Source organism: Pseudochaenichthys georgianus, chromosome 7, assembly GCF_902827115.2.
Source record: "Pseudochaenichthys georgianus chromosome 7, fPseGeo1.2, whole genome shotgun sequence".
Taxonomy (NCBI): Eukaryota; Metazoa; Chordata; class Actinopteri; order Perciformes; family Channichthyidae; genus Pseudochaenichthys; species Pseudochaenichthys georgianus.
Genome location: NC_047509.1, coordinates 19,725,912 through 19,753,195, shown reverse-complemented (window position 1 = coordinate 19,753,195; position 27,284 = coordinate 19,725,912). Strand labels below are relative to the sequence as shown.

At 40.9% G+C, this 27,284-nt stretch overlaps 1 protein-coding gene across 3 annotated transcripts in view; it reads left to right on the top strand.

Annotated features, from left to right (window-relative positions):
• The window catches only part of fmnl3 (formin-like 3), a 33,470-nt gene that overhangs the window by 3,120 nt on the left and 3,066 nt on the right, over window positions 1-27,284 (top strand). For 2 of the 3 annotated variants that reach the window (XM_034086993.2, XM_034086992.2), the window contains exons 2-24: window positions 13,986-14,069; window positions 14,222-14,302; window positions 14,582-14,658; window positions 16,452-16,535; window positions 16,939-17,085; window positions 17,957-18,065; window positions 18,201-18,277; window positions 18,729-18,822; window positions 20,040-20,114; window positions 20,217-20,327; window positions 20,703-20,852; window positions 21,458-21,559; window positions 21,767-22,127; window positions 22,592-22,678; window positions 22,771-22,895; window positions 23,238-23,440; window positions 23,525-23,828; window positions 23,919-23,999; window positions 24,134-24,263; window positions 24,683-24,843; window positions 24,998-25,099; window positions 25,999-26,091; window positions 26,186-26,309. In XM_034086993.2, coding sequence (XP_033942884.1) covers window positions 13,986-14,069; window positions 14,222-14,302; window positions 14,582-14,658; window positions 16,452-16,535; window positions 16,939-17,085; window positions 17,957-18,065; window positions 18,201-18,277; window positions 18,729-18,822; window positions 20,040-20,114; window positions 20,217-20,327; window positions 20,703-20,852; window positions 21,458-21,559; window positions 21,767-22,127; window positions 22,592-22,678; window positions 22,771-22,895; window positions 23,238-23,440; window positions 23,525-23,828; window positions 23,919-23,999; window positions 24,134-24,263; window positions 24,683-24,843; window positions 24,998-25,099; window positions 25,999-26,091; window positions 26,186-26,309 — 2,962 coding nt within the window. The remainder of the gene's footprint in view (window positions 1-13,985; window positions 14,070-14,221; window positions 14,303-14,581; window positions 14,659-16,451; window positions 16,536-16,938; window positions 17,086-17,956; window positions 18,066-18,200; window positions 18,278-18,728; window positions 18,823-20,039; window positions 20,115-20,216; window positions 20,328-20,702; window positions 20,853-21,457; window positions 21,560-21,766; window positions 22,128-22,591; window positions 22,679-22,770; window positions 22,896-23,237; window positions 23,441-23,524; window positions 23,829-23,918; window positions 24,000-24,133; window positions 24,264-24,682; window positions 24,844-24,997; window positions 25,100-25,998; window positions 26,092-26,185; window positions 26,310-27,284) is intronic. The other variant, XM_034086994.2, reaches the window with a different exon arrangement.

Sequence of the window (27,284 nt, the reverse complement as noted above, 5' to 3'; positions counted from 1 at the left end):
AACACAAAGTCAATCCCTGTTATTATGTTCAGCCGGGCAGAGCAGATGATTTCTATGCAATATGCAGTAGACTCAACAATTTAGTTGTGCTTCTGACTGGGAACGTTTTTCAAGCTCTCTAACCCCACCCACCCCACTCTACCCCATAGTAGCTCCAGCTTTCCTTTACTTTGTGGGAAAGAACAACATGCTTGTATATTTTAGTGTTCTTATCAGACAATTTTCGGCCCTCTGCCGGCCCCTTGTTCAGAGATAAAGGTACAGCAATAGCTTCTGTCTTCGTGTTTAGAGGAAGACAAGGAAGACAAAGCCATGAATCTGTTGTCTGGCTATGGCCATTTTTTGTTATATTCTAAAAATAGTCTGCAAGACATCATTTAGCTTTTTCAAAATTTTGAAGATGTTCTTTCTTCAGCTGGTTCCCTTTGTTGCAGCCTCAGAAATAACACTTTTCATAAATGGATATCTTAAAATGGGTCATTTCCCTCTAGTACACTGTGTTTCCGGCTGTGTGATGGCATGCTGACGGGTGTGACGGGATGTGTCTGTCTCTGCGTAGTGGGACGGCCCGCTCCTCTCAGACACAGCTCACAGACGTCCCTCTGGACTGACGGCAGCCCATAATGATGTCATGGTCAGAAGCTTTTGCCAGTGTAGTAATATCCCCAGGCTAATGACTTTACCAGGCGTGCTCTACTGTAGACGGTGGAGGGGAGCAGAGGAGGGGCTTCTACTACTTCATGCGGTCTGCTAATAAAATTCCTGGGTCATTTCTGAGCGGCAGCATGTGCTAAAGGCATCATCTCCATGCCGTCTCCTTTGTCCAGCATCCTCACAAACTGTCTTCTGTGGCTGGAAACAGCTGCCTGGCATTTTCCTTTCTTCGTTAACAGAGGAAATTGCATTGTAGGCAATGGTCGTTGCGGTTGGTTGGCTTTTCAATAAGAACTGTGTTCCTGCAGGCTGCTACTGGGGCAGAACATGCCATTAGTTCAGCCAGGGACACAGATCTACCTAGACCTCACAGAGGCACAACATAGAAGCCTTATTTCCAACATTATATCTTAGTCATTGGTAGCATTCTTGTAATAGTTCAGCCTCTTTTCCCCCTCTCTTTGTCCTTGCTAGCTCTTACTGTATCTTTGGCTTTGTGTGATTCCAAATTAAACTGAAACCTATCATTCACTCACCCACTGAGTGTTTCCTACCTCCCCTTTCCCACAAATGAAGTCTAACTTTGGTTCTGAACTACAAAATAACCTTCTCAGTAAGAAAATGATGTGAGATGAGTGAGTCACTTTTCAAAGGTGCAGGCCTGGCCTGGGATCCTCTTTCAAAGTACACGAGCACAATCTACCAACTGGATTCCTGTGGTCTAGTCTCAAGTGAGGCCACAGGAGAACTCAGAAAGGGAAAATTCCCTTTGAACTGGCAGTCTGCCACTGTTCATGGTTGGAATGACTTTACCAAAAATGTAAAACAGCGCACACATATTTAAGAGCTGTTGCAGGAGCAGCGTGGGCTTATTTCACCACTTGATTGCATTGGAAACCATCCAAACCGATTTGTCTGACTCTGCTCAACTTCCCGCATCTTTCATACCGTGACATCGAGTCCCATCACACGTAGATGGGCTGGTGCAGCTTTTCTTTTGAGGTTTGATTGTTTTAGAAGGATGTGTCACCATCAAGCAACAGCAAAAAAGTCAGTGGTGGAGAAATCAGAAATGCTGACATGTGACTCCAGCGCCCGGTCTGACATCACTGCTTCTTGATGGCTGATGTCTAAAGAAAGCTGTGTCTGATAGATGCCAGTCAAGTGGAACTAATGGAGTCAAGCTGTGCGATGTGTTCATAGGACATAAAACCTAAATCATTTTTATTTGTTTAATGGCGGTCGCTGTTTATTTATGTGCTCAGTATGTCTACCACTCCCTTTCTCACACGCATCATCTTTTCTAAAAAGAGAAGCTGAGTTTTTGATGTCACTTAAGTTGGAAGAGGGTTTGCATCTGGCTCAGCCACCCACTACTATGTCCCAGGAAGAGGTGGATTATGGGAGCTGAGCGGACACAGTTAACTTGGTTTTAGAGCAGCAGGCAGAGGGGGTTCAGCACAAGGCTGTCCACCTGGCTCTCTCCACCCTCGGGCTACCATTCCCAATCTGGAGCAGGCTTTATGGCGAGGTTTAGTGCTTCCCCAACTTTCACCCCTGCAGATATTTTGTAAAGCAAAGGTCAAGTTAAAGGCCACAGCTGAGCACATATAACATATCCAGATACATCAACATTTTGACAAATATGCTTATTTTTTTGCCAAGATTTAGATGAGAAGATCCATGCAAGTGCCACTCTCGTCTCTTTCTGGTAAATATACAATGCTACAGCTGGCAGCTAATTAGCTTCGTTTAGCATAAATACTGCAAACAAAGCGCTGGCTTGGATCTGTACAAATCCAAGTCTGACCAGCACTTCTAAAGCTAACTTAAAAACATGTTTTATATTGTTTCTGTAAAATACAAATGTTTCATATCAGACGGCTAACAGACTGTCATGTTTAGAAAACAAGTGATTGGCATTGATTAGCTATATGCGTATTCCTCAAAAATGACATTTATTAAATTCAACATCAGACTGACCAACAGAGATAAACAGAGAAGTATTGGTTATTTCATTTCCATTTCGAAGGTTCTTGTTATTTTCCACTTCTCTATTCTCATAAACGGCAACTAATAGGGAATGTGTTGTTTGTTCACATAACAGAAATGTGAAGAGATCTGGACTTATTAATTTATGCAAAGAAACGACATGTGTTTTTCATTCCTGTGCATATGTAAGTGTTTTTTTGGTGCGTGTATTTGTGCGTGTCAGTGGGGGGTTTGCATGCTGCTCTAATGCAGCTGCACTACGGCTGTAGGTTGGAGAAGTAGTTTCCTCCTCAATACAATGGGGACTCTGTCAGTCAGTGTTGTTTTAGAAAGGGGGCCTCATCCCCTGGTGCCCTTTGTGCCGCTACGCTCTTCTACACGGACGCTCAGAAGAACTGCTGTAAACCCATTTAAAGAGCCAGTAGATTATATAGCAGCTACCTCTCCAACACACCGGTGACATGCTGGAATTATTTCCCAGGCCTTCCCCTACGGTTTCTTTACCTCTCATTTGAGGTACTTTTGAACACTTCTGCTTCTGACACTCAAAATAAATGATGTCAGATTCAGAAATAAAGGGGAACTTCTTAAGACATATGACTGCTAATGTGATTCAGTCATTCTCATGTGAAGTCAACGGTCATGACTGTCTTTTGGTTTTTATTCCTCTTTATTTTATCATCATCATTTCCCCCTCCCTCCAATTCAAACCTCCACCCAGAAGATACATCCTGTTTGATTCAAAACTTTATTTCTACACAGATCAGGCTCAGATTTGTTGCCCCTTTTTCTTTGGTTGACCTTCATCTTTTTAACACTGGCAGTGAGTCAAAAGGCCTGTCCGGCATGAGTTATTAAGGCATTCATGTACCTGCATTCCTGACATTCCCTGTGTGTATCATCTGTTGGCCGGGGCTGCCCTGAGCCCTGCTCGGACGCACGGAGGAGAACAAACAGGATGTTCGCAAACACAAGAATGAACGAGTACCTCCGTTTCATAACTGATTGTAGTACTTATTTATAACTCAGTCCTACCGTCACATATATCCTTGTTTATGTTCACATTTCCTAGATACAATTTAAAAAAACAAAAATAAGAACAATATAGTTGTCAAGTGGCCTGCTGAGCTCCCCAAAACGTTTTCGATAAGCTCATGTAAACAAATGCGCATTTCAAGTTTGCTTTCGTTTGAAGCTAGAAGAACATCTGGCTTCAGAAGGACCTTGAGCTCAGGACATTTTTGTTTTATCTCTTGCTGCAACTTTAAGAACCCTGTGATGATAACCGTCTCCAGTTTGAACCCAGCTATCACCACTGTCAATCATGACTGTCACCGGGCAAATAAACGGATTAGCAAATGGGTTTTGGGAGGTAGTTCTTGATTCCTCAACCGAAAAACCAACTTCCTGTTGCCTTGACTGACTGTGGAATGCCCATTTGGTCTAGAGTTGTAAAGAAAAGACTTGAGGAAAAGTTATTTCTCCCTACGGAGTGACTCAGAGGTTAACTAGTGAGGACGTTGTTTTATGGGAGAAGAGAGAAGGCTTCAGGCAGGAGAAGGTTGTGGACTAACAGGAGGGCAGAGAAGAAACCTCACACCACAGCTGTAAACTGTGTTGTCTTTAAACTCCTGATTTAATGGGGATTTAACACTCTATGATTTGCGCTGTACCACTTAGGAAAAGTTTCAGCCAATAGAAAAGCTGTTGACTTTTGACCAGTTGTGCTCTGTTGATGAAACAAGTCAAGTTATTAGATACGCAAGAGCCAACAAATAAATGGAGAGCAATTCTGATTATTGATGTAATGTTTATCATCATCATTTATTAAAATGTCAAGTAAATCTTTCAGGCACAAGTCTCTTAATTTCTCTGTTTTCATTTGATTTTATATGTCATAGCTTTGACTTTTTTACATTCGGAGGGACAATTCTCAAGATAGATACAGTATCCGGATTTTAGGAAACTATATTGGGTGCTTTTTTTTCAATTTCAGAAGTATAGACTAAAAGATTCAAAGGTTACTCAGAATAAAGAATTTGAAGGTTCCTTGCGCTTTGGAAAAAGTGCTTTTAACATTCACGTTTTTTTTAGATTTAGCTTAATAATATATTAACATTTAATCAGGAACAATTAATGACTGTTTAAAACATCTTATATATCTTATCTTATTATATCTTATATTCAGCCCTTATCGATTGTTTATAATAAAACTACATTGACTGAGAAGAGTTTGTGATGTGTATTGGTTGAGGGTTGACAAATGGTTAGGAAATTGAACGTTGTTTTCACCTACCCAAATGCTTTGAGTTTGACATGTCAAGAATGTGGTCTGCTCACTGACTCCACGTTTGCATGTAAATTAAGTACCTGTTATGCTAATATTAGAGATGTCCCGATCCGATCACGTGATCGGGGATCGGAGCCGATCACGTGATTTTCAAATGATCGGAATCGGGAGAAAAAAATCGGGGATCGGGATTTTTTAAATTTTTAAATTTTTTTAATTTCATGTTACAAAACAAAAATGACCATGTTCACGTCTTAAAGTCATCCTGAGGCCATAGTTTTCTTTAAAAATTACACAACATCATGTTTGTGTTGCTTCTTTTAGGCTTGTTTTCAGACCTGGTTGCTTATTTCTCTCAGAGAGGGCGCAGTGTCTAATAGTAGCAGTAAGCTAACGAGAGGCTACGTTCAGCTGGTGACTCGGGAGTCGGGACAGAGAAAATGTCAGCAGTTTGGAAGTATTATAAAATTGAAAGCGAAGGCAGTGTAACAGCCAGATGCAATGATCGCAAGGCGGAGGTTCCGCGTGGTGGAAAGAACAGAGATACGTTCAACACGACCAATCTAATACGCCACCTGAGAAACAAACACCAACAACAACACGACGAGTACACAGCGGCCACTCAGGTAACGGCACTGAAACAACCGACACTTTCAGAGACTTTTAAAAGGAAAGAGAAACTGCCTCAGAACAGTGAAAAGGCCAAAAAAAGAACAGCCAAGATAGCTGAATTCATCGCGTTGGATGACCAGCCGTTATCGGTTACCTTTTTCTCTCTTAATGCATTGCATAAAGATCGGATCGGGAAAAAGCGGTATCGGCAGATTGTCAAAATCAAATGATCGGAATCGGATCGGGAGCAAAAAAAGGTGATCGGGACATCCCTAGCTAATATATAAATAAACAAGCTCTTAACTCAGTCTATTTGCTTTGTCAACAAGGACCAGCCTCAGGAGGGGCGGACAGGGATGAGTAATGCTTCATCCAAACTGTACCTCTCCGCCTGTTAGAAAAACATCTTGTCCTCTCTGGTCCCTCCCACCCACAGTCTCTTTTGGAGAGTTGGTAGCCTCTTGGTCTTCCAGCATCTTTGTGCAGGGACTCGTGCTTTGTTGTGATTGCCTGGTTCGAGTTACCTTGCAAAGAGTGATAGGGTGATCGGATATCTGCTCAAAGAAAGGGTGGGCAGTGTTTTCTCACACTCTGCTCTGTCACTTTCATTTCCACGAGGATTACCTGGGAGCTGGAAAAACACCTACAATTCGTTCATTCACACATAAAAACATTGTTGTAGTGGATGTGCTAAAAAACATAGACACTTGTATTACACGTAACAGTTAAATTACAATTCTGACTTTACTTTGATATCCTGGTGAGTAAGGGAAGTCCCTGAAGCCCAGTGACGACAACCCCTCATCCTGTCTCCTCTCATTGTGTTTCACTAGCAAGGAAAGAGATCCAAACAAAAGCACTGACAGCATTATGCATCAATGAAACCTGGTTTAATAATGTCATTCACACTTGTTTGCAATGAATGATGTCATGTAATTAGATCATCTGGCTTATTTAGCCTCACCTCATGTAGTCATCATCAGTGGGTATGACTGACAGACAACCGGGGTTCGTTATATATATTTTTTCCTTTCCGTTCTTCTTACTGTTTGTCCGGGTGGAGACGGTTATTTATTTCTCTTATTTTTCCTGAGGGACACATTTATCTTGAACTATATCCAGCCACCTCTGGCATAATAACTGGTGCATCGCTTTATTTTTCATTGTAAGGACCTAAAATATGCTTAAAGAAAACACGTTCATGCCAAGTCCCATATTCATAGTGTTTTCTTTGCCTCCTTTTGGCTGACGGGGTTCAGTGGCTCGGCTTTTTCAAACCACTTCAGACACTAACCTTATTAAAGAGCTACCGGTCTTATCTTCCTTCTCATTGACTGGTCCTATACTTTCCTTTTTAACTGGATAATTGAATTGTGTTCATACATGTGTTGGCGTCTCCTATATATGAAACAATATACTGTATGTCAGTGTTTTTGTTTGGGTTAATAAAAATGACCAGAGATCCGAAACCAGTTAGGAATGTTTGTCTGATATCATTAATGATAACACTGTTTGTTCTCGAAAAGGTAAATTGCAGCCAGACATCTGAGTGTTATCCTGGACTCAGGAATGTCAGCAGCCAAATGAAATCACTCACAATGTAAACCTATTGTTCCCTGAAAAGTGTAGCATGGATTACATTTCTAACAGGATCTGTTAGTAGTAAAAGTAGATCCATTTATTTCCAGCAGTTTGTTTTAGGCTTAATCTGCTAAAGCTGTAACAATAATATAACATTAACTATTACGTTTCAAAACTGTCAACTAAAAGGTCTATACAAAAGGTCAGATGATTTCTTTAATATTAAGACTTTCATCTTTTATTTTTGTTTTTCTCTATTTGTTTTGTGTGGCTGTGACCATCAATTATGTCCCTGTCCAGTCCCTTTTTCCAGGACCCCACCCCGATGAGCAGACTCAGCCTATTTGGGGGTAAAGAGGACTGTCTGGGTCTCAATGTCTGAACTGTGCTCGTCGGCCTTAGGGAGATCTTTAGCCTCCCACTCCTTTCCTGCTGAGCTGATGACAACAGAGTCTGGCCTGTGTAAAAGTAGAAAAAAAAACTCTGGAGTTTCCAACCCACTCTCAAAAAAGAGAATCATATTTAATGCATCTGCTGAGATGGGCATTAACCACAGTTAATGCTTTAATGTTTCAAGGCACAGTTCCTTTTTTTAACAAAACGAAAAAAAACACAATTTCACAATCATCATCATTGTCAGACCTCCAATGATAAAGACATTCACAATATAATACAGAGTGAATACTTGTCAAAAAGTTAATTGAGCTTTCGCTTCCAGGATTTTGAAGTAAAACGAAGCCAAAAGCATTTACATTTATCAAAAAGCCTTCTATTGCATGACTGGTAAAAACCTTTTGAACAACTTTAGCAACTAGTGACCACAAAAAAAGCACAGGCTGACGGCTGTTAAACAAATTGTCCTTTAGATTGAGGTAGTGTTATGTCTTATCCTGACTGAAAGTGTGAAGCTGTGAAAAAGATCAGGAGGAAACATGCCGTCACTCTTTTCCATTTGTCTCTCTGGGAGCCTCTGGTTGGAGTTTCTAGTCATAAACTTAAGTCAAGGCTAATTGTAAATCAGTTTAGATTAGGAAGCTGTCTAGTTCAGGGCAGATGCTCTGTTGACTGATGTCTGAGGTGACCGTGGGCTCTGCAGCATCCCCCCACCCTCGGTTGTGGGGGTCGGTCCGCTCTGCTGAGTCCCTGATGGCTCTCCTGGACTCCTCAGTCTCCTTAACCTGCAACCCGACCCCCTCAATGACTTTAACTTTTTAGTCTTTAAAACCTCCGTCTTCCTTAGTATACAGCTCAGATATCTCTCTGTTGGGCGGTGTTACACCTAGTTAATTCTCCTACACAAACTACATCTACCCAAAACCCATTTTGTGTACTTTTTGGGGTTATTTACCTGTTATTTTTCTTGTACTGGATCACATTCTTCTATCAGTTAAATGGTAAATACTTAATTTTTTTCACAATTATCACATTATTTAGTCTGTATTGGTGTCATCATTGCTTCTCAAAACCACATCTTATATCTCGAAAAACAAATAAATAAATCTCAATGAATTTTGATAAATGTTCAACCTTATTCTATTCATTATTAGCCTACATCTTTCTTCCTCCATTAATATTTGTTTACTGTGTGCTAGGGATCTCTATTTAAAAAGCGAACAAAGTTAATATTGTTTTCAAACAAGTGAACTATGATAAAGGTTAATACAATCAAAGGTTTTTTTCTCTGTTTGCAAACTCTGCCTCCAGTTATGGCTCACAATGGGCCCCTCCTGATTGGGTAGATGGTGTTGATAATAGAACCAGTTCATCTGGTTGTGCAGTGTGCTGGTGTTGTGTTAGCCGGATTTTGCTCCACACAGCACCAGGGGGCATACGCTGACCCTGCCCACCAGCCATTGTTAGCACATTTCTATGTGGAAAAAAATAGCTCAAATGTCAAAGGATGGGAATGGCACAGCACCAAATCATAACAAAGCTCCACATTGAATCTTTTGTCAAACCAGTCTCAGGTTAAACAAGAAAAGCCTTGCTGGAGGAGAGCATATGTGGGCAACATGGCAACATATGAACCACAAACATTGTTGGCATTTCTGCAGTATATTACCCCTTATATGGGCAGAAGAATCCCAAATGATTAAGTATTGCAGCTCCCTCTCCCCGAATGAAGCTACTTCTTTGAGCTTCTTATGAACACAGGAAGGGCAAGATTATATAACGGTGGAAGAAAGTGAAATGAAATTAGTTTAATTGGGTTACTTGGCTCAAATTACCCAAATCAAGTCAGAAAGGAAACATCCCCTCTGCCTATTGCTCTGTCGCTGGAGAAACCTCTTCTCTACCCCCTCTGTCATCCCAGGAAAACTTTAATACCTGTAACATTTGTAGCTCATCACATCTGCTCCGGTCCCACCTGTATTTGTTGACATTACCTCAGGCTCCAACTGACAGAGACTAACCTTTATACCAAATATTAAAGTGTTGTATGTGTCCTCATGGCTCGAATATTGCATTTGGGTCATTCCAGAATTGGAGGACAATTTAGACACCAACATTTTTGAAAAATGAACCTTTTATTTTATAATTTATTTTTATGTATTTAGGAAAAACAGATAATAAACCATCAAAAAAGGTGATTTGCCCAGCTAGGCATTTTCCAATGAATAATTACCCCTGTTACTCTAACTATAGTAACAGGGTTGAAAATCAATGCTAATTTGAGCTTTAACCTTAGGAATTATTGCTAGATGTAGCATGTAATGCTACTTTCAAGGCAAGGACAAAGTTGGATATCTAATGCAAGAAAGATAACTTTGAAATTAATTTGCTTTATTCTGATAATATCAGTAACAGGGTTGAGTGGGTCAGAGTGCCACACTCTTTTAAGACTGAAAAGATTGTAAAATATGAAAAATAAAGAGAGGACTTAGTTTTGGTCTACCCATGGCACTAGCACATGGTTTGCTGATGTCACTTCCACTGTGTCATCTGACTTACAGTTTTTTCACTTCCTGTGCCAATCTAAAAAGGTTTGGGTAACAGGATTGAACGCATGTTGAGGGACACACCTTCTGTGCAAAAGTACTGTTATTTAAAATATGTTTATGATTTAACAAATTGATTTTACCATTACAAGAGACATATATCAATAGAATAATACAAAAAAAGTAAATAAAATCCCTATTTTAAATGTTATTTGACATGCAAGTTGGTCACCAAGAAGCGGGGACAAGAGAAAAATTCCATTTTAGGGGATGTTCGAGGGCTATTTGATAATTTAAATAATATTTTGAAACCACTTTTTCTAAAACTTTATATACATTTTGTCTCAAGACAAGTATGTTTAACACAACAAGTGCATGTTTTAGCATTTTGGGCACGGATTATTAGATTTTTTATATGGGGGACATGAAATGTCCTCCAATTCTGGAATTACCCATTTACTGATCGCTAACTGAAATGCTACACTTCTTTCACTTTTAATTCATGTTGTCAAAACTCTAAATCCAATAACAGTCGGCAGGTTTTGACTTAATTTTGCTCCTTTTGTCTATATGGATGAACATCTGCGTCCGTCTGGTCTGCATGTTTTCCAGTAATTCTGAATTAAATTACGACAAAAGGAGGCCTTGCTCTTTGCCTGTTTGCCCCACAGTTCTACTTTAGTATGCATGACTGACCAAGAAAACAAATCGTACGAGGCTTTGGGCCTGGACAGATGCTGGAGCAGATATCTGGGCTTATTTTTTCATTTACCACCCAGGTATTTAAATCAATTCAAGAGAAAGAAAATCTGGAGTAGTTTAAAGATATCCACCTAGTGCTATTGGTACTTTAAAGTCATTATTTCATTATGATTTAGCCTAATGGGCAATCCCTTAATTCTCAGTGGGCTCAGGTGAAACTTTATATTCCTAGATACAGTTACTAAGAGCTGCTGCAATTTATAATTTTTAATACTGATGAATCTGTTCTCTCTTTTGATTTATTCATTAGTTTCTATGTCAATAAAACATTCGGCCATTGGTTCCCAGAGCCTAAGATGATGTCTTTGAATGCCTTATTTGACACAGGGAACATCATGCAAACTGCACATCTGAAAATCTGCAACCAGCACATATTTGTACTCATTACTTGAAAGAAATGAAACCATTAGTCCATTTTCATGATAGTTGCTAAATGTGTTGTTTGGAAATCAACTAAATGAATCAACTCATCGCTTTAGCTCTACAGTAAATCCTAAAAATCTCTATCCATACATTATTTAATGAGTTATAATTCATTGAGTCCTAAATGAAAAAGTAAAAGCTCTTAATATGTGATTTATTTTTCAAATATTTCTGTTTCTTTTGATCACCAATGAGAGGTTACTAATTACTGTACTAGCACAACTTATCAGTGATAAATTATGACTACAATCGTGTCCACTCTAGGATAAAAATACTCATTGACAAACATAAGGGAGAAACTAGGGCTGCTCAATTTCATATTTTAATCGCAATTACGATTTTGGCTTGCAACGATTATGAAAACAACATAATCGAAATAAAACGATTATTTTATTATTGCTTTTATTATTATTTATTTAAAAAAGATATATATATATATATATATTTGTATTGGTTTTTCAATTGAATTATACTTAAAGTTCAGGGTAATCAACTGTTAAAAACATACTACACATTTTCTTTTTTCAATAAATTGATGTTTTAAAAGTAAATGGATAATCGTTTTTAATAATCGTGATATCAATTATTGACCCAAATAATGGAGATTATGATTTTTGCCATAATCGAGCAGCCCTAGGAGAAACTACTCTTCATTTCCTAGTATGACTTTCCTAAAGATCATTTCGTAGATTTCTCCCAGGAAAGACGAAGGAAGAGAAAGCCGCTTTGGGGTCAGACGAGAGAAAAAATGTACTTCAATAAACTACTACTATAAACAGACATATTTCTCCTGTAATACTTGACATCTGGTATGCATGTCTTTTCTCTTGCGAGGGATTTATAAATCAGGTTATGTCAAAGGCCCCTATGCAAAATCTCTGCAATGTACTACTCTACAGTTTAAGCTCTGTCAGGCATTGCATTTTCACATTTTGAAGGGCAACAACAGTTTAAATAGGTTTGATGCATTGATAAGTCTGCCTTGCAGTCCCATTCCTTGCAATGTTAATGTTACATAATAATCTGTTTATGCATCCAATGATTTGTGTCTGGTCGAAAACGTTACACTCTTTCACCAAGTTTCATGAAATTGAGCAAGACATTTTTTGTAATCCTGCTGACAAACTAACAACTTAACCTCCTTGGCAGAGGAGTAATTTGTCAGGAAATACAGAATCACAGAATCACCATTTTCTTCACCTCAGTGTCCTCAGTCTCTGACAACATGACTCGTGATGTGCCGATAGAGTGAACAATGTGGTCCTGATGTGGAAAACCTATTTTAAAATAGTCACATGTGATTTTCCACCCTCACCACTGACTGCGTTGTTGTCATTGGAACAGGAATATGTAATTTTCCATCCATCCAAACCTCCACCAGTGGAAAAAAGCCAGTGTGAGCATCACATCTTGCCTGAGATGGGTTAACAGGGTGCTGTGTTTTACACGAGAGGCTGAGTTATAGCTGCAGGTTAAAGGTCAAGCTGACAGGACGTTTGAGGCCAGGTTCATTTGATTCGGGGGTGGGCGATATGACGATATATATCGTCGTGACGATATTAGGTCTCCACGATATGCTTTTTCAGAGATATCGTATCTATCGTGATAAAAATTGAAAAGATTTTTTTTGAAAAAAAAACTATAAAAAAAATAAACTTTTCCCTTCAGTTATGCTAAAGTCTTTTATTGCACTTCAAGTCTAAAGTTTACATTTGAATTGTTTGGCACTGACTTTTCCTCTGATGTTTTATGTTTTACTTAGTTATGTTTTACCCTCCTTTTCATGTTTATTGATGTTCACTGCTAGTGCTACCTCCGAAAGTTCATTTTTATACTGAGAAACTGTGCCTTGAAGCCATATCAAAATGTTGAATTGTTCATTCAGGGATTCATTTCAGAAATAAAACCAGCTTGAAATGCTATTTTGGTCTGTTACTCCTTTTTGTTTTAGTTTCTGTTACCTTGTAGGTGCTTGTACTGTTAAGTAACTTGAAAAATAACCATAATAACCGACATGAAAAAATATCGTGATATATATCGTCTATCGTGATACTGCTTGAAAAATATCGTGATCAAATATTTTTCAATATCGCCCACCCCCAGCGGGGGGTAAATGACGGTTCCAAGTTCAAACAATCCCTCATGTCTCGTGAAAAATAATCGCTGAGGTGATCAGTTTCAGGGGCAGCTCCTTCATATTGTTGGGCTTCCTCATTTTTAAGATTCCCGCATCAACCGCTGTTTACAAGATCTTGGCTCAGACGAGGAAGTCATTAGTCAAAGAGGGTTTCATATTGTTTGTGTTCTTTTTGTACTGTTGTCAAGAGGACATAAAGTGCTTACGTTGGTTGGTCTCCAAACACAAATTAGAGCATTTAGGGTTTAATTTGAGCCGCAGTAAAGTGGCTGCCTCAGGAGGTCTTGCGTGGCGTTCAAGTGTTTTACGACTGGATTATCTGACGGGTCTGGGGATAGGCCTGTACTCTGGTAGTGGCTTGTTGTGGTTAAAAGCCTGAGCAATACCAATACTTGAGTTTGCAGGTGAGATGCAGCTCATCTCCTGCGGCAGGATGCTGAGTGTCAACACAGGAAGTGAGGTCATGGTGTCCCTAAAAAATGTCAGGCGCCAAAGGCCTGTAAAGACCCAGTATCTGACACACAGTCAAATAAACTGAAAAAGGGAAATGTGTGGTTATTAATGAAACTAACGCTTACATTATTTTCATTTTCAGAATTCTATGAACTTGCCTCCAGACAAAGCACGGCTCCTCAGACAATACGACAACGACAAGAAGTGGGACCTGATCTGCGACCAGGTGCATTCATAAACTCTTATTCATGAACAACAAAACCAGCGCACACACTGTAGTGTACACACACCTGCTGTTATCCCTTTACTCATGCTGCACCATCACAATGCCTTTATATAACTGCTCACTACAATGCTCACTCTGTTGTGTATCCTCAGGAGAGATTTCAGGTGAAAAATCCGCCTCACACCTACATCCAGAAGCTACGAGGATACTTAGACCCTGGAGTCACACGAAAGGTGGGAAAGTACCGATGACCTTTTAAATTGAGTGTCCACATTAAGGGGAACTCGAACAATTGTACAGATCACAGTGTGTTTACATGTGCACTACTCCATATGTGAGAAAAGGCTCCTAAAGTCAGACACTGTCTTTTGTGGGGCTGAAGTCTACATGTTTGAATATTTAAAAAAAATCCATGGGTCTGTAGAAAACGTGAGGGAACCAGACCTCTGGGATACTCATATCTCTGCTTGACTACATGTTCAATGACATTTCTCCTTCATTATGTGTTGCAGAAGTTTCGCAGACGGGTGCAGGAGTCTACAAAAGTCCTGAGGGAGCTGGAGATCTCACTGAGGACCAACCACATTGGGTAATCATTACCTGTCTCTCCCTGTAAATTACACAGATCTCTTTAATGGTGCACACAGCTCAAGGAAACCACATTTCCCTGGTAAAGAATAGTCCTTTCTGTGCTCGTGCTGCTGCAGGGACCCAGAGCTCTCGCTGGTGCCCAGATATCCCCCATTGTTTTAACTTGCCAAGCTCTACAGCTCCACTTCATAGAGCTTCTCCTCATAATGCCCAGATGGTAGCCATTGTGCTGCCTCGTCCACTCCCCCATAGTGTTGAGCAGGAAGCTTTGTTGTGTGTGCCAGAGGGACAGGAAGCCTGGTGGACCAATGCTGAACAAGGCACAAAAACACACACAAGGATACTTTCATGTTTACACATTTCTCACATTTTAAAGCAAACAATCCTTTTCTATTGTGTTGTCATATTTTGTCAGAGACATTCAATACTGCGCAGTTCAATACACACCCACTGTGTTTGTGGATGTTATGTAAAGCCTTTCTTTATCTTCATTGTTGCAGACGTGATCCTTGACTTGATGATATGAATCACACAGATACTTTCATATTAAAAATGTGCTGCTGTGACTTGCCTCTGAATTCCCATCAGAGAGCAGCCTGTAAAAGAGGCTTTGATTTTTCATAGTATTCACTGAGCTCCAAGTTGAACTCGTATCCTATTAGGCCTCATCAATAAAGGTCTGTTTCAATGCGTTTCCCAGAAAGACTCACAGGCAAGGAAACTCTTTTTTAGAAGCTTTTCGGTGGATGGGATTTAGCAGATGCTGCTTTATTGTGTGTGTCTGAATCCTGAGCCCGTTCCGATGTGTTATTCCAGAAATTGCCAAGAAAATCTGAAATAGCAACTGGTTGGAGAGAAGTGAAGGGAGGGAGAGAGGAAGGGGTCAGAGGGAAGGAGGGAGAAAGGAGAGGGAGGGGTGGTGGTAGACAGGAAACTGATGATCAAGCCCGCCTTCTTGTCCACCCCCCCCCCATTTCTTCCCTCCTGCACCCAATCTTCTTACTGCTTTGTTTGCTTTCCTTAGTTCTTCTCCTCACCCCTTTTCCCTTTCCTTCCCTTCCTCCCTCCCTCCTTCTGCTACTTCAAGGCTCTTGATTGCTTTCCTGTCATCCTAACCAGCTATCCAAGACTATTTTAAGAACCTTTTACCCCCACTGTAGTTCTCTGAAGAAGTGGGGAGGAGGTGAAGGGGGTCCGTGGGGGAGGCAGACTAAATACTGTTGACTGTCAGGGGTTCGACCTGAGCCCCACTCCCTCAGCCATATGCCCTCCACATTCTTCCTCTCATCGCAATGGGAATTCCTTTGTTTGGAGTTGTTTCTCTCTCCAAAAAAAGAGTTAAATGTGGAGGAAATCTGAAGCCTTGCTCTGGTTTACTTTCCACGACATTCCTGCCAAGACCCTTCACTCCGGGGAGGGCAGACCCCCCTCAGAGCTGCCTTAAAGAATAATTCCACTTTATTACAACTAGGATCCTATTTTTGTAGTTTTCATTATTTTGATCAGTTATGGTAACACTATACTTACCGAATCATTGCTGAGTCATTGGGAAATGGTGACCTTGCTACAAGCTAATCGTTTAGTGAAATTGCTATTGAATCTTTTTCGAAAGAAAAATCAGAAAACGTTTGTGGATCTTAGAAAATTACACCAATCACTATTTTACCTCTATGTTGTTATACTACGATCCATCAACAATAATAGTGTTAAATGTTGTCCTGTCCTAAAAGGATAAGGGTGTGTTCTTGATTTTCTGCCCTGTTAACTCCTCTCTGTTCCCGTGCGTCACAGGTGGGTCAGGGAGTTCCTCAATGATGAGAACAGAGGTCTTGACGTCCTGGTGGAGTACCTCTCCTTTGCCCAGTGTGCTGTCATGTGAGTACATTATAAAAACACACTTTATACAAACACACACACTTCTCTCATATAGCCCAAAAAAGCTTCCAAAACAACGAGGGTTGGCATCATGTCCTCTAGAGCCTGTAATAAACTGCTTGTGCATCTAAAAATGTGCTTTTTGCAAGTCGCACTCTTTGGATGGGTTGTATGCCTTTTGGTTTACCCGGCAAACTGAATGCATATCTGGGTAGATGCTATGTGGTGTGGTGCTGAGCTGGGACAGAGTCTGTGTGCTGAGCTTTATCATGCAGCTCGATGACAGCCCTTGTGATAACCCCTGGCTCTCCAAGCTGCCTTGCTGACCTAACCTCCCCCGTGCCTCTCATCTCCCCCCCTTCGTCTCTGTGCTGGCTTGTCTATCTGTCTGTATGTGGCTCAGGTTGGATTTTGAGGGCCTGGAAAATGTGGAGGAAGGCTTCTTGGACAAGGCTAAATCTTGGAGTAGGTCCATAGAGGATCTGCACCACAACAGCACCCAGCCCTTCTGCAACACCCTGGTGCGCTCCGCCCGCCAGTCTGTCCTCCGGTACGTATTGCTAAAGCTTCCCCGCTGTTACCTATCCCTGGTATTGCCTCGCTCTGCTAATCTTTAATGCTAAGTATTAGCATGCCAGCCAGTTGTCTTGGTGCTGTTTTGTTGCAGGACGCTGCCTGAATGGTTAATGAGTCTGCTGACCTCTCTCCTCACCTCAAGGCTCTGCACAAACTCAATCAGATGAAGAACTGTATCAGACATAGATACTAAAGTCTTTGCATTATGGATCTCTCTCCTCCCTCATCTGTCCAGATGTGCGTCCGCACTGTCTTCAAATGAGAGGCAGCTGTGAGCTGCAGCATATGCTGGACAGTTGTGTTCTTCATTATTCAACCACACACATACAGGAGATAAAGAGACACAAGATGTGAAGTGTGATCACAAAGAAAAATATTTCAGAAGGAAACTTCAGCCTTTATGCTGTTAAGATTACTTCTGAATCTGTATTAGTATAACTCTATGTATCACATAGGCTGTACGTATATGACTCAGAACTGTAAAGCCATTTATAAACGGAACAAGAAAGGTTATAGCACACGGGGATGACTGGGTAGTGCAGTTGCATTACAGCTGTCTGTGTGCAGAGACCTTGGTCTGTTGACAGCAGCAAGGAAACTAGGCATTTCCCATCATGCATCTGTGACCTCAAAAGCCATCTAAGTTTTTCCTGTCAGACTTTGTTCTCTGTAATTTTCTCTCTCTGCTTCTTCCTACGTGACACACTTAAAACAAGAGTTATATGAACACCAGATAAACTCTGCAGATGAATGAAACACGCTGTGGTTAAACATCTTATTTACCATAAACACTAAGTTTGATAACGGAATCACTACCAGATATTAACTTTTGACATTCGTTGCAGCTATGGCACGGTTTCCACCAGCAAAACTATCAAGAACTCCCGCCTGGTGAGCCAAAAAGATGACGTGCACGTGTGCATCATGTGCTTGAGAGCAATCATGAATTACCAGGTAACGCCACCGCACACCATGAGACACATATATCTGTTATAAACGAGAGCATTATCTGTTTCCTGTGCAATCAACTGCTAAATACGATCTTAGGTTTTCTGACCACATCCTGTTCTCTCTCTCTTCTTCATGCAGTATGGCTTCAATATGGTCATGTCTCACGCACACGCAGTCAATGAAATTGCTCTCAGCTTGAACAATAAGAACTCACGGTAAGAACTGAGCCCCTCCCCGTCTCCATGGACGCAGGGCTGGGTCAAACAATAGGGGGATTCCTACAGCCAGTTCATATGATATGCCTCTCATTCTCCATGGGGGTCAGCTTCTCTCTGAAGCTGGGGATCAGAGGCGTATATACACACTGTTAAAGGAATGTTTACTAAAGAGAGATTAGTGGTAAACCGCTAAGGCTGATCACTTCATAATGAAGGATTGGAGCGTAAACACTTAAAAAACTATAAAGACGTGCCCTTGCTTCAGACTTCAGTATGGATTATGGATTTCTGCTACTGGGAATTCCAGTATTTACGTTCTGAAGACGTACATTTTTCTGTTGAGATAGCATAAAACATTTTATTTTTCACCTATTAATTTGAGAGAATAAGTGTTTTGAGTATTACTCTTATCCAGTTATGTTTTAACGCGTGTCTCCTGTAATTCCAGGACAAAAGCCTTGGTCCTCGAGCTGCTGGCTGCGGTCTGTCTCGTCCGAGGAGGTCACGAGATCATCCTCTCAGCGTTTGACAACTTCAAAGAGGTGCCCAAAGCAATGTTTTAATTCAACTTGAACCATAACAAGTTGCACTTTTACTTTTTGGTGGCAATATGGCTTACCCTGTGAGAATTGAATGCACAAAGAAAAACAATTTAAGCTGACATTAGTTACATTGCCAGCAGTTCCCACATCACTGGTGTGCATGGGGGCGTAAAGGAGCAGCGTAATGGGATGAAAGTAGAGCAGCTCTGGTAGATTTCATGTCGACTGGGGGTGTAAGCAAAGCTCTACGGTGGCCTGTCCGAGGTCATTAGTCTCATTAGGACACCAGATGTGAGCCAACCTTGAACAATGATAAGGATCTACTCCCCGATGGGAGCCGGTGGACCACAAAGGTTTGCTTAGCCTCTCGGTTTCTGCCTCACACTCATCTAAACTCCGGAACAAGACAATTACCTCGCAGTCAAAAAGCCCCAGAGAGACACGAGCTAATCAACCGACCAGTCAAAACAAAATGGTGTTTCTGTAGTGGTATTTTTCTAAATGAGACATTAATTCAATCAGACAGGTTTTGTAAATATCTCAAGCAGGCTACCTACTCAACCACATCTGTACTGTAATCAAGTATAATTACCGGGACTACTACCATTTCTAGTTAGTCAGAAATTATTTGTACAGTACTGACAAAAAAGAGTAGAGAAAGCAGTGTTTGTTTTTCCGTCTCCTTCAGTGCATTTTTGTGTAGGAATTTGGCTAAAATAAATGTGTCCCATGTCTTTATCTTTCCCTGGCTTCACTTCCCATGAATTAGAAGAGGTTGTTGTAGCAAAAGGAGGAAGCTGTCCTCTGTTTATATACAGCTAAGCTCTTGTTTGAATCTGGAATGTGTTTCATCATAGAAAACTACTGTATTATGTTTTGACATATTATAATACAGTAGATACATAAAGGACTTCTGAGGACCTCTGATGGTTGGTTTGATCAAATATTTAAAACTTGTATTGCATCAATTCAAGGCACATGTGAAAAACTCACACCTCATAATATAGAGATGTGTGATCTCACTGGCATGGAGAATAGATGATATTTTAAATAGTAAAAAGAAGGCAAACCATCCTAATTGAAGGATAAAAAAAAACGTACTCTGACCTTTCTCTGCATGTTAGTGTTTTGTTATTGAATGAATAGCTTTTTAATAACACTTTTGTAAATCATCACTAAAATACCACCTCTTTATTTCCACATCTTATGAATTTCAGGTGTGTAAGGAGAAGCATCGCTTTGAGAGACTGATGGATTACTTCCGCTGTGAGGAGGGAAACATCGACTACATGGTAAGATAAGCTCTGTTTTATCAGTGAGTATTATTTTTAATGTGAATGCATCTATCCACTTGAATATATTTGCATCTAAATCTGTCCGTGTCCTTGGTCCAGGTTGCTTGCATGCAGTTCATCAACATCGTGGTCCACTCAGTGGAGGACATGAACTTCAGAGTCCATCTGCAGTATGAATTCACCAAGCTGGGACTGGATGATTACCTGGAGGTGAGGTTGGGATGATGGGTTTTAGTTTCTATGCACCCCACAAATGGAACAAACTTCCAGAAACCTGAGGTCTAAACACATTACAAGTCTTTTCACTTCTTTTAGCACCTACTGTATTTACAATGTTGTTTTTAAACTATTCTGTATCTCTTTTATGCATGGTTTTTATTCCATTATGTTTATTTATTGTGTTCCTTTATTTTGTCTTCTTATTAAGTGTTAATGATGATGATAATATATATATATATATATATATATATATATATATATATAAATAAACGTACCTTACCTTGAAAAAGGCAATCCCCAGGTGAAGCCTATTCACACATTTGCTGAAGAGTATCTTTAATGCTGATTTATTCTGCCTCGTTTCAGAAAAGCAAGCATACGGAGAGTGACAAGCTGTCGGTGCAGATCCAGGCCTACCTGGATAACGTGTTTGACGTGGGTGGTCTGCTGGAAGATGCGGAGACAAAGAATGCCGCTCTGGAGAAAGTGGACGAACTGGAGGAGCACCTGTCCCATGTGAGTGCACCCCCCAGCCTGGACCACCAACACAGCTCTCCTTTATGAGATTGTTGTGGTTCACCAGCCATGTACTTAACTTGCGTGTTTCTACGTGGTGATTAAAACATCTACTCAGTGTTTGCATTTCACAAGTGGTTTGGAATAATGACGGGGTGGAGAATGCTGGAAAACACGGCGTGTGAAACAAGCTTAATATTGTTCTAGTTTTGGCTCATCCTTTCTGGGCAGTGGCCTTCGTATCCCACGCTGCTATGCAAAGACCTTCTCATAGAACGGTTGTGGGCAGATCTGACATCACTTGAGGAATTTCATAACAAACTCATTTCTCAGGGGTCAGGAATGATGGGGGAGGACGAGAGTGAGGAATCTTTGGGGATTCCTATGCAACATGTGTAATCTGTCCAAAAACAAAACTGAAAGCTGTGTCATGCTCATGCTGTGTCATGCTGCTGAATGTATCTTATTTCTTATTGATGATGCACAGTGTCTAGGGGAGGGAGTGGGAGGGAGTTGAACTGGGAAAGATGCCCATGCTCTGGATCGATTCTTGAATTCACCTCCTCTCATCTCTCTGTTGTTGTTCTCTCCGTCTTCTCGCCCAGGTCACGGAGAAGCTGCTGGAGATTGAGAATGAAACAATGATGAAAGTGGCTGATCTGGAGAAGGTGGTGCTTCAGAAAGAAAAGGACCTGCATGCAATACGGGTAAGTTGGCAGTCTTACTGATGTCATATTTCTTAGCCTGTGTCTCTCCAGAAAGGCTTCCCTTCATGGTGTGTCAGCAGAGATCTGTATAGATGCTTGTAGCTAAATTGCTGTGATTGCAATTTAGGTTAGCAGGAAACAGGATGTTTCTTTGGCATGTAAAGTCATTGTGTTTCCGCTCTTTATCGCCCCCTGGTGACTCTCCAGGAGACGTACGAGTCGACCAACACCCAGGTCACCACCCTGAGGAGGATGATCAAGGAGAAGGACGCCGCTTCTCAGAGGCACGTCAACATCGAGAGGCGACTTCTGGAGCTGGAACAGCAAGGCACCATCCGCCTGCACAAGAAGGCTGACGGAGACATTGCCATTGAGCCTCTGGTTGTCGGGGGCGGTGTTGGGACAAGTGGCCTCGGGATCCCACTGAGAGACATTGGTCAACTCTCTTTGGGTTCAACAGCTGGGTTAATCCAACCAGGACTAGACACGAGTTTACCCCCAGCCAGTGAAGCACCTCCACCCCCTCCTCCACCTCCACCGCCTCCTCCTCCTCTTCCCTCTGCTTCAGGTGACAGACCATGACGCACAGTGGTTATGTCGGGTGACACATATATGTGAAAGTGGACTGAAGTCCCTCAGAGGATGTCTATTTTCAGTTCCCCTTCGTTGTTGATTCGTGACATGCCAGGTGATAGGTCACAGCAGTGTGTTTCTACCCCAGACAGGAAAGGGAAATACAAGTTGTTTCCTCTGTGTGTGAGGGTGCAATCAGAATAGCACAGGATGAACAGTATTGACCGCAGTGTTCAGCTCCTTTTGCAACTTTATCTAAGTAGGAAAAGGCTTCATGATGAAAACAAATCTCTTTTGCAGAAGGAGAAGGTGAACTAAAAAGAATCAAGACACAGAAAATTAAAGTTATAATCAAGATTAAAAGACACAATGAAACAAATAAATAAATGAATACAATTCTAAACAGGTTTTTTTCAAGTGTTCCGGTGAAAAGTGTATTAATAATTGTTTTTTTTACAGGCCATGGTGCACCCGTCCCGCCACCTCCTCCCGCTCCTCCTCTGCCAGGCACTTCTCCATCAGTTATCCTGAGTTTGGGTCTTTCAGGTGAGAGCCAATACCAATACTTATGTATACATGTGCTTTCTATTCCACCGCAAGTAACTGAGATGACACTTTCATATACATTTTGTCTATAGCTATCAGAATCAAGAAGCCCATCAAGACCAAGTTCCGCCTGCCTGTGTTCAACTGGACGGCCTTAAAGCCCAATCAGATCAATGGCACAGTCTTCAACGAGATTGATGATGAACGTGTGATGGAGGTATTTCATGCAAATCAAATAACTAAAAAGATCCTGAAAACCCATGACTTAAAGTCTTGACAAAGAACATTCTTATGTATCGTTTACAATCAAAAGCTCAGGTAAATTAGATCAATCCTGATTGGTGCGTTGAAATACATGACATCACCTCTTTGCAATATGCCCCGCCCAAACAGATGAGAAGTGCACAAAGAAAAACAAAAATACAGATATTGCTTGCGTGAAATGAACCATAACTGTTCAATATTTAACAGAAAATACTAGAAGCTCATATGAAGAAGCTATTAGAGCAAATGGGTTGGGACCTTTTAATAAATGTTGTAAATAACTGTCCCTCTGCAGGAGCTGGATCTGGAGAGGTTTGAGGAGCTGTTTAAGACCAGAGCCCAGGGTCCAATCGTGGAATTTTCCTGCACGAAGAGCAAAGTAGCCCAGAAGGCGGTAAACAAGATCAGCCTTCTTGACGCTAATCGCTCCAAGAACTTAGCCATCACACTGCGGAAGGCTAACAAGCCCTCAGAGGAGATCTGCAAATCAATAGAGAAGTATGCACTTTACCTTATATTGAAATACATTTTGAGCTATAGACCAGATAGAAAACAGTTTAAATACATGTTATCCTCACTCAGGTTTGACCTCAAGGCCTTACCCGTCGATTTTGTGGAGTGCCTGATGCGATTCCTGCCCACGGAGACGGAGGTGAAGGTGATGCGTCAGTACGAGCGGGAGCGGCGTCCACTCGACCAGCTGACAGAGGAAGATCGCTTCATGTTGTTATTCAGCAAGATTGAGAGGCTCACGCAGAGAATGAACATCATCACCTTTGTTGGGAACTTTTCTGAAAACCTTAACATGCTCACACCGCAGCTCAATGCAGTCATCGCTGCCTCTGGGTCAGTCAAATCCGCACCAAAGTTAAAAAGAGTGCTTGAGGTAAGAAATGTTTATTTGACTAGTGGTTTTTTTGCAGCAGAGTTGGTATTCTCAGTGCATGTTCATTTATTCTTTTTGGTTTACTTGTAGATCATCTTAGCCTTGGGAAACTACATGAACAGCGACAAGCGAGGCTGCGTTTATGGCTTTAAATTACAAAGTCTTGATCTGGTGAGTAATAGGTAGCAGCATTTGGAGACATTTTCCTAGTGCTTAGTTTTTTCCCTTACTAAAAATAGCAAGTTCATTTCACAGTTCATATGTGCAGTGCTCTCACTGATTTTCCTTTTCTTCTTGGCACACAGCTGCTGGACACCAAGTCTACAGACAGAAAGATGACGTTGCTCCACTACATAAGTCTCATTTTGAAAGAGAAGTACCCTGAACTGGCTAACTTCCACAATGAACTGAACTATGTGGATAAAGCTGCAGCAGGTGAGATCCGTCAATTCCTTATAAGTTAATAGTAATGTCAGTTATGGTATCTTCACATTTACATACAATCGCGTCCATATATTGTTGTTTTTTTAAATGTATTTATTCTACTATTTCAACAATTAGACCGTTTATACATCCGAAAAAACAAACAAAATTAGCAGGATAAACAATTATAATTCCTTAATTAAATACTCACAGAGATAAACAAAATGATATATATACATACACATACATACAGTATGTATACATACACCCTTTTCCAGGGATAATAAAGTTAATAAATAAAAAAGGTAAAGAAATCCTACAAGTCCATGTTCAGATAACAAGACAGTTTCATTTCTCATCCTATTTTTATATTGGATTTTATTTTTATTTTGCTGTAAATAAAACAAATTCCCTATGGACTGCGTTCAAAGTATCCCTGGAAAACGTGCTGATTGATGTCCGAGAGCTGGGGAAAGGCATGGACCTGATCCGGAGAGAGTGCAGTCTCCATGACCATGCGGTGCTGAAAGGCTTCATCCAGGCCCACGACACACAGCTGGACAAGCTACAGAAAGACGCCAAGACAGCAGAGGTAAACAACACAGTCCTACCGCCTCACCTCAAAAAGAATACAAGAAAGAAAAGCTAACTTTACCCCAGGTGTGACGTCTAACACACAAACAATCATGACTCGACAGTGTTTACATACAATGCTTCCACTCTGGCACTGTCCTTCCCGATTCTAGGAAGCCTTCAACAATGTGGTGAATTACTTCGGAGAGAGTGCCAAGACGACTCCGCCCTCGGTGTTCTTCCCTGTGTTAGTGCGCTTTATCAAGGCCTACAAGGTGAGGACACCAAGCAGCATCTATGTATCTTTCCTCACTGACAGGGTGCCGCTCAGACCAGTGGTTTCCTGGTTTAGCGCTCGGAGGCTGTCAGTCTCGTTGAGAGCAGGGCAGACCGCTGGAGGCCTCTGCGACACAGGACGTGGCGTATAGTCAGAGGCCAAATAACAGGAAAGGCCAGCTGGGTCTGACTCCAGCGCTGCAGCTGTGGTGTTTAGACTGCCCCCCCCTTCCCTCTTCCCCCTTTACCCCTGCCTCGCCCTGCCCCACCACAAAACACACTTCCTGAGATTGTTCTCAGTCTCGATTTATGGGATCTGCTTAAGGAAACGTGCAACACAAAGATTTCTGTGTGTGTGTGTTGTTGTGTGTGTGTGTGTGTGTGTGTGTGTGTGTGTGTGTGTGTGTGTGTGTGTGTGTGTGTGTGTGTGTGTGTGTGTGTGTGTGTAAAAAACATTGTAGCAGATGTTTCAAAATTAATAGGAAAAACAACAAATAATGGCATATTAAAAAAATCATAATATATGTCAAAAATATCATAAAAACGATATTATAGTATGTTGAAAAAAACACGAAAAAAACACTCAGTATGTGAAAAATATCATAAAAGAAGACATATGTAGTATTTAGAAAAATATAATGAAAAAGGTCATTATATTCAAAAATAAGACTTATTAATCGTATAGTTGTTTTAAATATGAAAAATGTCATGTTAAACAAATCATAGTTCAGTATTTTGAATATAAAATGTAATAAATTCATAGTAAAGCATTATGAAAATGTAATCAAAAGTCTTAGTTGAAATGTACATTTTCGGGCCACACAGATGTATTGACTTGGATTTGTTTGAGCTTTATGTTTGGTTGCACTTACTGATCATGTGTTTCTCTTCTCACCAGGATGCAGTGGCAGAAAACGAGCAGAGGAAAAAGCAGGAGGAAGCAATGAGAGAAAAGTTACTGGCTCAGGAGGCGAAGCAGCAAGAGCCCAAGGTACAGTCAAAGTGCAACGGAGCTGAATAGTCAAATGTTTACTCAGAGCTAAATAAAGTAAACTGGACAAATATCCTCTCCGCGGCTGATCCAGGTCCAGTCCCAGAAGAAGAGGCAGCAGCAGCACGAGCTGATCGCAGAGCTGCGCAAGCGGCAGGCCAAAGACCACCGGCCTGTGTACGAGGGCAAGGATGGCACCATAGAGGACATCATCACAGGTGGGACAGACAACACCCTAAAAAGACCCCATGTGGGGGCCAGCAGCCCCGGTCCCAGGTCGAGGATGACTGTGGTCATTCACTGCTCAGATCCTTTGAAATGCACCTTGTGCTACGTAGTCCAGACACCAGCACATCTGGAGCCCAGAGCAGCACATCTGGAGCCCAGAGCAGCACATCTGGAGCCCAGAGCAGCACAGCAGCCTCCGGTCACTCCCGGCTTAGAAATGCACTGCACCAAAGCTTTCGAGCCTCAACATGTAGATAGTCAGACGGGCAGTTTGATTCCAAATGAACATTACATTTAGTCTGCAGAATCATTATTTACAGTATCATTATTTAAGTCATGTGTAGTTTAAGTGATTTTTATTATTCAAATAACAGTTTCTGTTTATAGGAACTGAGACACAGACCGTGGATAATACTTAGATGTTTTAGATTCCCACATATCTGAGCTTTAATGTAAAGAAGAAATACACTGTACAGCCTCAGGATAACACCTTAACTGACTAATGTTTTGTCAGGATCAGTGCTTAAAATAATATAAATGTTGCATTAATGTTATTGTAATAGTTAATAATGCTTATATCCTACTACTATTTAAGCTGTTAACAGCTTATTTTGCAAATGATACCTTTCAAAGATATCCTCGGTGCCCCTTATCTGATAACACTTTACATTAAGTACCCTTTTTTAGCAAGTATTTGATAAATGTTTTATAACATAATGTAATGTTGTCGTATGTAAATATAAGGACATGTTTAAGTGTTCATTAATGTAGTATTTATCAGGGACTATAGTTTCTTCTATGAAGACTTGTTTAATATAATTACAGCTGTTTTTGTAACATGTCTATTTGTTTACAAAATAGGGCGACTTATAGTAAAGTGTTATCCCTAATCCTATTAAATACCTCCTAAGGGTTTTACCAGGTGTGTTTCTACAGATCTGTGCGACATACAGAAATGTCACAGG